We start from the raw sequence: 14,118 nt of genomic DNA, 5'->3' as shown, positions 1-14,118 counted from the left end.
GACCCTCTGGTGATTAATCATGGTCTCTTGCACCAGACTGAGAATGAAGAGCCCAGAATGTTGGTGCATGTGGCACCTGTTCTGAAAATGGTGGAGACCCCTTTAGGCAGAAAAGGAGCAGAGAGTAAAGAGAATAGAGCTGAAAACTTGGATCAGTCCCCCAGAGGCTAAGACTCACAGCCTTTTCCTACCAAAGGTGCCTTTTTCAAGGACTTCAGCCTCTCAATTTGCAGAAACCCAAAGAAATCACTGATTGGGAAGAAGCTAGAAAGAAAGCTCCGTTGAAATGGGACCAGCAGCCCTCAATCTTGAATCTGGCTCTGGAACTGAAAGACTTTCTGTATCTGATAACCTTGGCATACTAACACAGATGGAGTAGAAGTTGGAGGAAGAAGCCCAGTCGAAGCTCAAATGAGGAGAAACTTTTTTCAGAACCTCCTACATCTTAACTGTTTCAGGTTGATCTCTTGACCCTATATGCATTGGTCATTATCTTGCTGTTTAAAATGTGTTTTATCGGGACTGGAGTGATAGCACAGTAAAAGTGCATTTGCCTTGCATGCAGCTGACCCACGATAGAATTGGGTTCAAGCCCTGGCATCCCATATCGTCCCCCAAGCCTGCCAGGAGCGATTTCTGAGTGCATAGCCAGGAGTAACTTCTGAAGATCACCAGTGGGGCCCCCCCCAAGTCCCCAAGATTCATTTTATTTATATGGATCTTACTGTTTTGTTCTAAGCCCCATTGCAAACAGAAAATTTTGCATCTAACTTTAGTGGTTTAATCTAGTTCGTACAATTCCAGGGAAATGTATTAGGTTGTTAGAGGTTTTTTTTTGGGGGGGGGGTTTGGTTTTTGGGCCACACCCGGTGGTGCTCAGGGGTTACTCCTGGCTGTCACTCCTGGCTATCTGCTCAGAAATAGCTCCTGGCAGGCACGGGGGACAATATGGGATACCGGGATCCGAAACCAACCACCTTTGGTCCTGGATCGGCTGCTTGCAAGGCAAACGCCACTGTGCTAACTCTCCAGGCCCTCCTCTACCTACTTGTAAGATTTTCCTGTCTGCATGAGAAGTGATCTCCACTACAGATACGGAAAACTTCTCTGCCAGTATTTATGCAAATCAACATGTCATGAAGCATCAAAAATACTGACAGTACTAAGGAGAGAGAAAAAGCAAATCCCTCTCAAATTTACACACAGCAAATCTTGAAACATCTTGAATATGTTTGGGGCTTTCCACGGTAAGATTTTCTACAGATTTACTGGTTGAATTTTTTTTAAAACCATAACCATATTCATAAAGCTTTTTGTTTTTTTTTCTTAATAGTTCAGAGATCTTTTATTTTTTAAAAAATGTCTCTCATGCCATGAATTCATAAGGAATGGGTTTCCAGCAGCTCAGGCTCCTTTCCATTGGTTCTCACAAAGTGTGCTTCTCTGGGTGGAGCAGGCTGGCGCTTCAAACTGAACCCAAGTTCCTTTCTCTTTTGGCTTCTTTCTCTTTCTGATCATCTTTTCTTCACCCGCTTCAGGAAGCTGTCTCGACTTTTAGAGTGCTTTAATATGCTCAAACAAACATTAATTCTCTTAGCAAGAATCTTGTCTTTGACTTGTTATTTACAACAATGCCAACAGCATGCTGGGTAACACTGTAGACTCTTCCAGTTTTTTCATGGTAACAATTTGTGAGGCATTCCTTTTTGAAACAGTTGCCCATCCCCTTTATGTCTACAATATCACCTTTCTTATAAATCTGTGTGTGTTTGTAGCCAAAGGAACAACTCCATGTTTTCTAAAGGGTCTAGAAAACATGTAGTGAGTGCCCCTCCCTTTTCCCTTTGTGTTGGTCAGACTGTGATTTATTGGAAAAACTGGAAGATGGCAGTTCAGCTGAAAAGCTCATAAAGCTCTTTGTGATATATCTATCAATATCCTTGGCAGAAAGTAATGAAAATCTTTTCAATTGAATGGCAGCAAATACAAAGTCATCTAAACATTTAATCTTACATGGCATACAAAAAGTAGAAGTTTTATTCATTCTCCTGGTCTCAGTTCTATGTTGCTCACAAGCAGAAGGCATGTTGGGCACCAGCAATTCCTCTAATAAGTAAATTTGTACTATACATGGAATTTGAACAGAACTTTGAATACCAGAAAGAATGCCTCACTATTTTTGCAGACTGGTAGACTTCAAAATTTCTAGTCAAAGTTGATCATCACTAATTTTTCAAAAAACTAGAAACTGAACTTCAATGAACTTACTTAAATTCTATTTTTTTTTGTTTTGGTTTTTGGGTCACACCCGGCGGTGTGCTCAGGGGTTACTCCTGGCTGTCTGCTCAGAAATAGCTCCTGGCAGGCATGGGGGACCATATGGGACCACGGGATTCGAACCAACCACCTTTGGTCCTGGATCGGCTGCTTGCAACGGCAAAACACCGCTGTGCTATCTCTCCGGGGCCCACTTAAATTCTTGATATTCTTTTCAAAGCTTTTATTTATTTAAGAGCTCATTATGCTTTATCATTACCCCCCATTCCTACCCAATGAATATAAGTACATTATACTTTAAAGGATCTAAACCTCATTTATATAAAACATTAGCTCACTTCTAATTTAGAGACATATTAATAATAACCATCCCTGGTTGATTATACAGATTTTTTTCTTTAGTTCACAATCCCAAATCTTTTGCACACTACTTTAAATTCACTCTGTCAATTTTCTGCATTCTTGTTTGCAACCTACTGATTACTCTTTCACAGAATTTCCATCTTTTTTCCAGTATTCATAAATCCAATCTTACTTTATTTTTCTTGAATAAATCACACACCTGCACTCCTTTTTTTCTAACAGTAGCCTCTCCTTTCCATCCTCTGAGGGCACTTTGTCAAAGGATATAGCTATATAACATTTAAAATATTCCACAGTAAATAGCTGTAATGATTTTTTAAATTTCCAATTATAAAAAAACTATACCTACTAAAGGTGACCAAAACTAATCCATGAAACAAACAAATGTCCCTACTTTTGAAGACCTTACGTTAATATTTGTAAATTACAGGAATTCTATTTGTGTCCTTTAAGTTAAGTTCCGTCTATTTTAAATGCCCCAAACTAATTGATCATTTCCTTTAATTTATTTAAGTCATAACTAAAAAGAAAACTTCCAGTCAAAACATTGAACCCAAAACTAAATAAATTCAAAAGCTATGGTCTCTTGTTGTGCTCTAAAAGTGTTCCATGTCGGGCCGGAGAGATAGCACAGCTGCAATTGTCTTGCAAGCAGCGATCCAGGACCCAAAGGTGGTTGGTTCGAATCCGGTGTCCCATATGGTCCCCCGTGCCTGCCAGGAGCTATTTCTGAGCCTGACAGCCAGGAGTAACCCCTGAGAACCACCGGGTGTGGCCCAAAAACAAAAACAAAACAAAAAAAGTGTTCCATGTCAAAATTTATATGTCATATTAACAAAATTTTAGACCATTAAAAATATAAATTCTCTTAAAAAGACTAATGATTTCTAATCAGATGGATTACAAGTTTAAGGTATGACCTCATCACACACATTCTTAGTTACTCAGATCTTTACTCAATACGTAACTTAGAACATTTTCCAAAATAGTTTTCTTCTTTGAATATTCATTTTGCATTCTCTTTATATATATCTCTCTTTACATATACACACATACCTTGCAGTTTCTTGCTGCTTCAGTGTTTTCCCCCCTTTTTTTTTATACAGAGATACTCTTCTACCAGCATCACTATTGAACAGTAATAAAATAATAAATCAAAAAGTAAATAAACCAAAACAAAAAAACAATGGGCAAAATTTCACTATATAAGAGGTTATTCAAAGGAGTTATAGATATTAAGGAAATACATCTAGAATATACAAAGGAGATACACATGTCCCTTTTATGTTTAGAAATAGTCAAGGGCGGGCCCGGAGAGATAGCACAGCCTGTGTTTTGCCTTGCAAGCAGCTGATCCAGGACCAAAGGTGGTTGGTTCAAATACTGGTGTCCATATGGTCCTCCGTGCCTGCCAGGAGCTATTTCTGAGCAGACTGCCAGGAGTAAGCCCCTGAGCACCGATGGGTGTGGCCCCAAAACAAAAACAAACAAAAAAAGAAATAGTTGGGGGGGGGTGAGGGTGTTGTTTCCAGGACACCACTTTGGTCTGTGATTTGGCCATCTGGAGTCTGTAAACAACTCCCAGCACTCCCGTATTAGGAAATGTCTTTGAGTGGGGGCATCTCGGAAACAGATTATGGTAGCAAGCACAGGTACCCAGTGAAGAGAGTTGGAGGATAAGAGTCCATTGACAATAGATTGATAGGAACAGAGTTTTGATTTCTTCTCAGTCTGAGAGTCTATATTTTCATTTTGGGAGCTGGCTGGCAGTTAGCTGGAGAGAGGATAATACTTTGCTTCATAAGGAGAGAAGAGCTGAGGGTAAAAATGGTTACATGTGGGGTAATAGACAGTGGGGGTAAGAGCAAGGACTAGAAATGAACCTGTAAGGTGGTGAGCCAATCGGGGAAGGGAATAATACAACATAGATATTCTGTATATTGTAAATATAAATGAACACCTATGATATCTTATTTAACAATCTATACTGTATAACGCAAAGTGGATTAAACTATATGGTATCCTCTAAATCTATATACATTTTTGAGAATGGGGATTAGTGGGAAGCTGAAAGTTCACCAGTCCCCTCCCCCAATCCACCCCTCTGGTGCAGGGCAGAGGAGGCCTGTGGTCCCCTTTAAATGCCTCGCCAGTACCCACCTTGCTGGCATCTTGGGCAGGCAGCCAGGGGTAACCCTGGGGTCTGGGAAGAAGGAAAGAGAGGGCTTTCAGGGGCAGTTGGAGGCCACATCTTCCCCTAAGCTTGGCCAAATAGCCTACAACATGGATCCATGCTATTTTCCGTGCTGCTTGCTTAAACTTCCAGCTCCCAGAGAGGAGTTTGAATCCTTGATTATGCTGGAAGCCGGAAATTCACCAGTCCCCTCCCCTCCAGTGCAGGATGGGGGAGGCCTGGGGTGCCCTCTAAACTGCTCGCTGGCTCCCACCTTGTTGGCACCCTGGGCAGGCAGCCAGGGATAACCCTGGGGTCTGGGAGGAAGGAAACAGGAGACTGTGGGGGGCAGTTGGAAGGCCACATCTTCCCCAAAGCTTGGCCAAAAAGCCTACAGCATGGAGCCACACTGTTCCCCGTGTTGCCTGCTGAACTGCTTCAGTGTTTTAACTGAAACTAAATGGCTAAATTTATTAAATACAACTAGTTTAACATGTTGTACTGATGTGAAATAAGGAGGCTGCTTCTTGCTTTTATTATTCTTGTTTATTTAAGGACATTTGAAGACCTATGACCAACATCAAATATTATGGCAACACAGTTATGTAATTTATTTATCTAAACAGTATTAAATATTCACAAATTTATTAATATTATCTAAAACGAGATTTCCACACAATTTTATATTTTTAGATACTTCTTTTTTTTTTTCTTCCAGATTTTGAGCCACATCCAGCAGTGCTATTGATCACCCTAGACGCTGTGCACAGAAATTGTTCCTGGCAGGCTCAGGGGACCCTATGGGATGCCGAGATTTGAACTTGAGTCCATCCTGAATTGGTAGCATGTAATGCAAATGTCTTATCACTACTACTACTGCAGCTCCTATTTTTAGATACCTTTAAAATGAGAACTTTTCTCCAGTAGAAATATAAACCACCCAAATTTTGTAACTTTTGTAGCTCACTTGAATTTAAAATGACCAAAATTTTTCTTTACTGATAGTTTTGTTACAGTTGGCACCTAATAGAGTTTAAATTATGTACTTTCTCTGATATTCCTGAAGGGTGGGTGGCAAAACGGAGTTTGGTGTACTTATCTCAAGGTTTCTCAGCTTTCTCTCTCTCTCTCCTCTTTCTCTCTCTCTCTCTCTCTCTCTCTGATTTTTAACTATTACAGACATGAACTTAGAAAGTCTCCCAATTCCAAATGTTTTAATAATTACTTTACACTACCCAAAGCAACCCCACTTTCGACTCTCATCTGCTAACTGGACTGGCTTATTTGGCTTTGTGCCATCCCTTTGCTGCCTACTTTAATACTCACAGTTGGGGTGCTTGCTTGGGGAGTGGAAAAGGGAGACTTGATTTCATTATTTTCCTTGAAGTTTGTGGCCAGTGCTGATGGCCTAACTTTAATTTTGAAATGCCGGTCCTGGCTTTCCTGCTTCAGCATCAGGACACCCCCACTCCCATGGAAGATGAGGAATAGCAGGAGGGCACGTTTTTCCATGGCACCTGCCCTCTGGTTTGGGGCACTTCCCATTGCTTCCCTAGGTCACTACAGTGGTGGCAGAAGCAGACCCAGAGACTTATCAAGGCCAACACACACATAAGCAAAGCAACAGAATGCAACTAAGGGCAGACCAGAAACTGCTTCACATATAACAGAGTCCAGATACACACTAAAATGGTGTTCACAATAAACCAAAGCTTTTTGCCTTCCTTCCTTCTTGATCTCACCAAACTGAGTCTACCATTCAGAGAGGATCCAGAAATGAGAACCAGAACATCTTCCTTAGTATTCAGAGGGAGCTCTTCTCAGGCAGCATGTCTGCCAAGCTCACAAACTGTTCCATTTTGGCGCCTTCCAAGTCAGGTCGGTTATTTTTCAAACCACCTGACTAGTCAGGCCTCTTGGTTCTTTTTTATACTGCTCAAACTACTTGCAGACTTTTGATCCTCTCAATATCAGGGTTGTCAGACCTCAGGCCTAGGGATCTATCCGGACAAGCCCCACAATGTTAGGGTCCAAGGAGATAACTCAACTGGCACTGAGAGTCAAAGACCAGCTCTGATCATGTAAAATGCAAAAGGGAGGTTATTCTGCTAGCTGGCCCAGTCTCATGAAACACAAACTCCTTGCATGAAACAACAGACAACTTATATAGGGTCAACAGGCTTCAGCAGGTTAAGCATTTCATTGGTTAATACAAACAGTTTAACTTCCACAGTATACATGATTGGTTCTCATGTCCCACAGTCCTAGCTCCTGCCTCCCCCACCCCCATTACCTGGTCTGATGCTGTTTGGGTCAAAAAACAGAATGGCCTTTATAACAAGGAGACTTTGACCACTCTATGGTACAAGCTGACATCTCATTTTCTCAGAATTTGATCTTGGAATGCAACAGGGAACAGTATCTGGGAAGGGAGGGCGAAGAGCTGAATAACCTTTCAAGCAGCTACAGGCTTGTCATATGGGTGAGTTACAGCTTAACACACCAAGAGTGACTCCTGAGAACAGAGCCAGGAGTAACTGCTATGATTTTCAGGGTATGGCATAACGCACACACACATACATACATAGATATACACACACCCACACATGATTTTGTGAACAAAATAATTTGCCATGACAATGGTTGTGAAGTCACACTGCCTTGCAACTCTGATAGTAAACCCTGAATACTTCCGAGTGTGGTCCAAAAAAAAAAAAAAAAGGAGGAGAAGGAGAAAATGGAGATGAAGGAAAAGGATAGAACAGGAGTAGGAGAGTGGCCAGTAACAGTGGAAACTATGGACCATAGTGTCCTGTGCAGAGTACAGAGTAGGGTTGCAGGTCAGCAGGCCAAGGGTCCCCTTACACCTGGCTCTTATGACTTCAGAATCCATTTTGCGATAGCGATAGGACTTGTTCTCTGTGTCTGAGTCTTCGGCCAGCAGTTGACGCAGCTTGGCAGGCAGAGACTTGAGGACCTTGAGTGTGAAGGCCCCGGGTGGCAACCATATACGATAATGGGGTGTTGATACAGCAGTTAACATAAGCCAGGGCCACCCACAGTAGTGTGCAGGGACATGCGTGCTTGTAGGTCGAGGAGTCTCTGGGTAACAAGACCAAAACCATGCCAGAATGTGGTAGGCAGCCAGAAGATGAAGAAGCTGGTCACCACGCCACAACCACCTTGAGGGTCTTGAGTGGAGCGTGTTGGCTGGCCGGCGCCAAGTCCGAAGCAGGAGTGAAAGTGTAGCAGACACTCAGCATTATCAGGGGTCCCAGGAAACTGAGGACCAAACGCATAACTGTGACAGTAAGTTCGACCTGCTTACCATCCCACCCATAGTCCATAATGCACTTGGCCACCTTGGAAAAAGGGTCCTTGTGCACTCGTCGGAACATGAAGGATGGGATGCTGAGCACCAGAGCCAGGATCCAGGCCACGCCACTGGCCAGCCAGGCCAGCCAGGCTACGCGGTAATTCTGGCACCAGATGGGTTGAAAAACAATGAGGAGGCGGTCGGCGCTGATGGTGACAAGGAACAGGATGCTGGCATAGAGGTTCAAGAGGATGAGCGAGGTCAGTATTTGACAGGCCATGTCACTTAAAGGCCAGTTGCCATGCATGAGGATGGTCACAATGACGATGGGCAGCGCCAGGCAGGACAAGAGGTCGGCCACAGCCAAGTTGAGAAACCAGATTGCGTTAATTGTGTGCCGGGCCTTTAAGATGGTCACCCAGAGTACCAGCATGTTGCCTGGAATGCCCACCACGAAAACGACCATATAGATGACCATGGCCACCACCTGGTGAGCCTTGAGACTAGGTGGGGGGGCATGTGCCAACCACTGGCTCATCCCAACTTACATTGTCATAGTGACTGTAGTCTATTTCACCGGTTTTCATGTAGTCCTGAGGGAAATGAGAGAAGCAGGGGAGAAGGGAGGATGAGGGTCAGAGCTGGGGAGAGGGAGCCCCAGGGATTTGGAGATACTCCAGGGAATGAGGGTGCAGATGTAGAGCCAGCTGGGTATCAGGACATGCAAGGTAGAACTTGAAGTCACCACGGCCAAAAGCCAGAGGGTTAGTGATGAGGAGAGGGTGCTTGCCTTATACATGACTGATGTGAATTTCATTCCCGGCAACTCAGTGGGCTCCTTGAGCTACAACAGAAGTGATCCTGGGAAAAGAACCAGGAGGAAGCCAAAAGTACTGCCAGATGTGACCAAAAAGGAGAAAAGATGGAAGGAAGGAAGGAAGGAAGGAAGGAAGGAAGGAAGGAAGGAAGGAAGGAAGGAAGGAAGGAAGGAAGGAAGGAAGGGAGGGAGGGAGGGAGGGAGGAGGGAGGGAGGGAGGGGAGGGAGGGAGGGAGGGAGGGAGGGAGGGAGGGAGGGAGGGAGGGAGAGTAACCCTTCCCCCAACTTCCTTTTTCCTTAACCTCTCCTTATGGTCTGTAAATTTCACCTGGATTACAAGGACATTCCCTGAACTCTGGTGGGTGTTGTTCTACATAATAAAAATAAAAAGGATCAGCCTGGGGGCTAGAGACAGAGAGGGAGACCACATGGCGGATAAGCAGCACACGGCAGATTATGGATAATGGCAGAGAAAGGCCATGAGGAATAAAGCTAGCCGACTCAATAAGTATCTTTTCTGACTGCTGTGTATTATTTCTCCTCCATAACTACCCTGCCTTATCAGACCCGTCTGCCTGAGGGGTTAGAAACACAATGCCTGGGACAACCTCACCCTACAGTGAAATGATATATTTTTGTTTTTATTTCACATCCCACAATACCAGTACATTGCCCAGCATGCCCACCACAAAGACGGCCACATAGATGCCCTTGGCCACCTCCTTCTGGGCCTTGAGGCTGAGTGGGCAGTGCAGATAGTCTACTGGATCTCCATACTTACATTGTTGTCGTGACTGTAGTCTATTTCACTGGTGTTCATGTAGTCCTGGGAGAAATGAGAGAGGCAGTGGAGAATGAATAGAGAGTCAGAGCTGAGGAGGGGGAGCCCAAGGGGTTTGTAGATGCCCCAGGGAATGAGGGTGCAGATGGCAGAACCATCTGGGGTATCTGACCATGCAAGGAAGTTGTTGAAGTAGCCAGAGCTAAGGGCCAGAGGGCTAGTGCTGTGGGGAGTGCGCTTGCTTTGTATATGGCTGATGTTTGTTTGATTCCTGGCTTCCCAGTAGGACCCAGAGATCCCTCGATGCAGAGCCAGGTGAAAGCCCTGAGTACCCTCATTTGTGGCCCAAAAATAGAGAGAGAGAGAGAGAGAGAGAGAGAAGAAAGAAAGAAAGAAAGAAAGAATAGAAAGAAAGAAAGAAAAGAAAGAAAGAAAGAAAGAAAGAAAGAAAGAAAGAAAGAAAGAAAGAAAGAAAGAAAGAAAGAAAGAAGAAAGAAAGAAAGAAAGAAAGAAAGAAAGAAAGGAAGAAGGAAAGAGAAGGAAAGAAGGAAAGAAAGAAGGAAAGAAAGAAAGAAAGAAAGAAGGAAAGAAAAAGAAAGGAAAGAAAGGAAGAAAGAGAGGAAGAAAGAGAGGAAGAAAGAATAAAGGAAGGAAGGAAGGAAGGAAGACAAAAAGAAAAAGAAAGAAAGGAAGAAAAGAAAGGAAGACAGAAAAGAAAGGAAGGAAGAAAAGAAAGAAAGGAAGAAAGAGGAAGAAAGAATAAAGGCAGGAAGGAAGAAAGAAAGACAGAAAAAGAAAGGAAGGAAGAAAAGAAAGGAAGAAAGAAAGGAATGAAGGAAGGGAAAGAAAAAAAGATTGTTTTCTGCTGGAAGAATGAAAGGAAGAGAGACAGCTGAGAGTTCTAAAACAAATTAGGAGATCCCCAGAGAGATAGTGCAGAGGGGAGAGCACTTCCCTTGCATGTGGTCAACCTGGGTTCTATTCCCCGGGCATCCCATATGGTCCCCGACCTCCCCCACCAAGCCCTGCTGGGGTGATTCCTGAGTGCAAAGTCAGGAGTAAACTCTGAGCATCACCTAATGTGGCCCCCAAACAAAAACACACAACAGAACACAAAGGGGTCTTCAGATTGCTGGGTCCTGGGTTTATCCCAATACTGCATGATCCCTTGAGCACCACAAGGTGTGACCCCTTTCCCCCCCAACCAAAATAATTTTTAAAGGGCCGGTTCTCAGCATCCCTTTGCCAATGCTGCAGGTGGAGCGGAGGGAGCCAGAGTAGGAACCTGAGCTTGGGGGGTAACAAGTGTGCCTGTGGAGAGTAGCATCCACATGTGCACCTGTGCAGGGTGGCAGTTCAGTACCCTGGACCCTGAACACCTGGGTCTGGGGAGGTCCTGCTGGGTCCCCCTAGGCACTAGGGCATGGAGGAGCCCTGTGTCACACAGGGTACGGATTCCACCCGGACAGGCCTCATAACCATGGTACAACCATTATCAAGCCTCCCCAATCCTTCCCCAACTATGATGGTCCCACAGGAAGCATGTGGTCGGAAATGTATCTCAGTGGCTGTAGAAGGGAACGATGAACAGAGTAAAAGACAGACAAGACAGATTGAGCAAATTTGGAGGGAAGGGTGGCAAGCTTGTGAGGGGGCACTTCTCTTCATTTTTCTAGAAGCAGGAGAAATTTCAAGGCAGAAAGTTAAAGTGGGTGAGAACACCAGCAGGGAGGGTGTCTGCCTGGCACATGGCTGACCCAGGTTCAACCCCCAGCCTCCCATACGATCCCCAAAGGATGGCAGGAATGATTCCTTACTGCAGAGCCAGGAGTGACTCTTTAGTGCCACTTGGCATGGGACCCCCTCTAAAGAAATGATAAAGTGGGTGAAAGTTTTCCTTTGGTCAACCTTGGGCTGAGGCCCCTAACATTTTGTTAAGGCCCTAATATCTTGCCTTACAGTTTCCCTGGGACCTATTCCTGTTCCCAAGAATCCCCCCAGCTCCAGTCACTAAATGGCTAATGTCCAGCGAAACAGAAAGGCCCAGAGTGTCATGATTATGCCTGGACCCTTGATTCTTCCACTGCGCCCCCCCTCAGTCGGGTGACTCAGCACTTGGGGACACATCACATAAGATGTGGAATAGACTCAGTATCTTTTACTCCAGTTACAGATGCCTAGAGCTTCCTACCATGGGCTCCCCTAGCACTTTGCCCTGGCTGATGGCCTCATAGAACCAATCCAAGGGAAATGTTCTGAGGTTTCTAAGAGCAGCCCCGGGGACAGCAGACTGGCAAAGCTTTACTGTTGTGATTCTCCAAAGAACGCTTCAAATGATCACAAATGCAGTTGGCCAGGACTGGGCTGGATACACCAAGAGGCTCATTCTAGGCTGGGGGGGGGGGCGGAATACTATACAATCGTTCAAAAGGAGGAGGAGGAAAAGAAAAGGCCAGAGCCATAGGACAGTGGGATGGGCATTTGCTTTGTCTTGCCTTGCATGTAGCCAACCAGTGTTTTTTCTTTGGCCTCCCATAGGGTCCCCTGAGACTGCCAGGAGTGATTTCTGACTGCAGAGCCAGGAGTAACCCTGAGCGCCACTGGGTGAGGCCTCAAAATAAAAATTAATTAATTAGGGCCCGGAGAGATAGTACAGCGGTGTTTGCCTTGCAAGCAGCCGATCCAGGACCAAAGGTGGTTGGTTTGAATCCTGGTGTCCCATATGGTCCCCCGTGCCTGCCAGGAGCTATTTCTGAGCAGACAGCCAGGAGTAACCCCTGAGCACCGCCGGGTGTGACCCAAAAACCAAAAAAAAAAATTTTTTTTTAATTAATTAACAAAAATTTAAAATTAAGTAAATACAAATTAAAATAAATTTAAAAATAATATACACAAAATTACTAAACTAATGAAATGCAGTGAAAAAGGTCCTGCCTGGTTTCAGCCTTGACAGTTCTGGAAGCCCAGACTCTGGCTGGAAGCAGGTGGAAAACAGCTATTTCTTGGAGTTGGGGGTTTTCTAATGGCTTCATCTTTCAGTTTAGTCCATATCCAGTGTCTGGGGGGGTGTGAGTTGTCAGGGATCAAGCTTGGTGTCCACACACACAAGATCAGCTCAAGCTCTCAACTCCCTTCCTGACCCTTCATTTTGTGCGTGAAAGATCACTTGCTGGGGGAGCACAGAGAGAGCTGGGGCCCGAGACAAAAGTATCCACAGATATTACACAGAAGGCAGAAATCAGGCAGCATTTCAACATGGTCCCAGGCCTGATTTCTTATCCCGTGGGTCCCAGACCTCTGTTCTGGAAAGTTCCACATCCCACAATTTGGACACACAACCGTGTCTGCTGGCATTGACCAGAGGTTGGAAGCTATGGTGATCGGGACTATTTTTAAGGAAACAGAGACATCGAAGCCAGCTCTGACCACACGGCCACACAAATACACACAGACACACACACACATACAAACAAACACACACAATCATATACTAGCAAACACATACATGCAAAAACACCGAATTGCACACATACACACAGAAATACACATCAATCACAGAGATATACACAATCACATACAAACACAAACATACACAGAAACATACACACATTCTACCTCTCACAACTGGGAAAGGAAGTAGCATGACCCCCCCCCCATTCCATTTCATTTCCTTCTACCAGGTGAAGTAAGGCAGACACTGGAGAGGGGACCCCAGCACCCCACCACCAGACTGGTCCATCAGGGCCCCATAAGCAGGGAACCCGGGACTCACCATTTTCCACGTCCTGCCTCCTGTCTCTTGTTTTCTGTCTCTGAGTATCCCTGTGCCTGAGGGTTGCAGTTTTTGAAGTCCACAAGAGGGAACAGCTGACCAAGAGAAAATGACCATCTCTCTTCTGGGCACCCTAATTGGCTTGTGCTCAAAGAGCCCTCTCTGGGGTACCCCATAGGTCCCCATACAGTTTCCCTGGAGGAGGCTGAAAATCTGTGCCTCCTTATTTTGGCTGGGCCCCTCAGTCAGGCTGATCCCACCACCACCACCACCCCAGATTAAAGCTGTCTCTCTTTTCCTCTCCCCTACCCTTCCCTCCCCTCTCCTCCTTTCTTCTCCCCTCTCCTTCCCTCCCCTCCTCTCTTCTCTCCTCTCTTTCCCTCTTCCTCTCTCTTTTAAGGACCCTGGGCAACCACAGCAGTGAATCTCAGGGGCTTTTAAGGCCCCAGGAAGCTTCAATTCCCCCCCCTTACCCCCACCCCAATCCCATATGCTTCCCCAATTCTGCTAGGAGTTATTCCAGAGCACTGCCGGGTGTGACCCAGAAATCTAAATAAATAACTGAATAAATAAATAAAAGTCCCCCAGGAACAAACCTGGATTCAGCCTTAGGATGGGC

At 45.0% G+C, this 14,118-nt stretch overlaps 2 protein-coding genes across 2 annotated transcripts in view; both read right to left on the bottom strand.

Annotated features, from left to right (window-relative positions):
- Nucleotides 1-11,209, bottom strand: part of LOC126027513 (C5a anaphylatoxin chemotactic receptor 1-like) — a 38,040-nt gene extending 26,831 nt beyond the window's left edge. The window contains exons 1-7 of the mRNA XM_049786508.1: nt 11,180-11,209; nt 9,728-9,772; nt 9,609-9,677; nt 8,678-8,722; nt 8,142-8,616; nt 7,874-8,004; nt 7,679-7,790 (exon numbers count right to left, since the gene is read on the bottom strand). Coding sequence (XP_049642465.1) covers nt 7,679-7,790; nt 7,874-8,004; nt 8,142-8,616; nt 8,678-8,722; nt 9,609-9,677; nt 9,728-9,772; nt 11,180-11,209 — 907 coding nt within the window. The remainder of the gene's footprint in view (nt 1-7,678; nt 7,791-7,873; nt 8,005-8,141; nt 8,617-8,677; nt 8,723-9,608; nt 9,678-9,727; nt 9,773-11,179) is intronic.
- Nucleotides 1-14,118, bottom strand: part of LOC126028593 (C5a anaphylatoxin chemotactic receptor 1-like) — a 334,324-nt gene that overhangs the window by 224,717 nt on the left and 95,489 nt on the right. The window lies entirely within an intron of this gene.

The sequence above is a fragment of the Suncus etruscus genome, chromosome 14 (assembly GCF_024139225.1).
Source record: "Suncus etruscus isolate mSunEtr1 chromosome 14, mSunEtr1.pri.cur, whole genome shotgun sequence".
In the NCBI taxonomy this organism is placed as follows: domain Eukaryota; kingdom Metazoa; phylum Chordata; class Mammalia; order Eulipotyphla; family Soricidae; genus Suncus; species Suncus etruscus.
The sequence above is the reverse complement of the archived record's forward strand: the minus strand, read 5'-3'. Positions and strand labels throughout refer to the sequence as shown.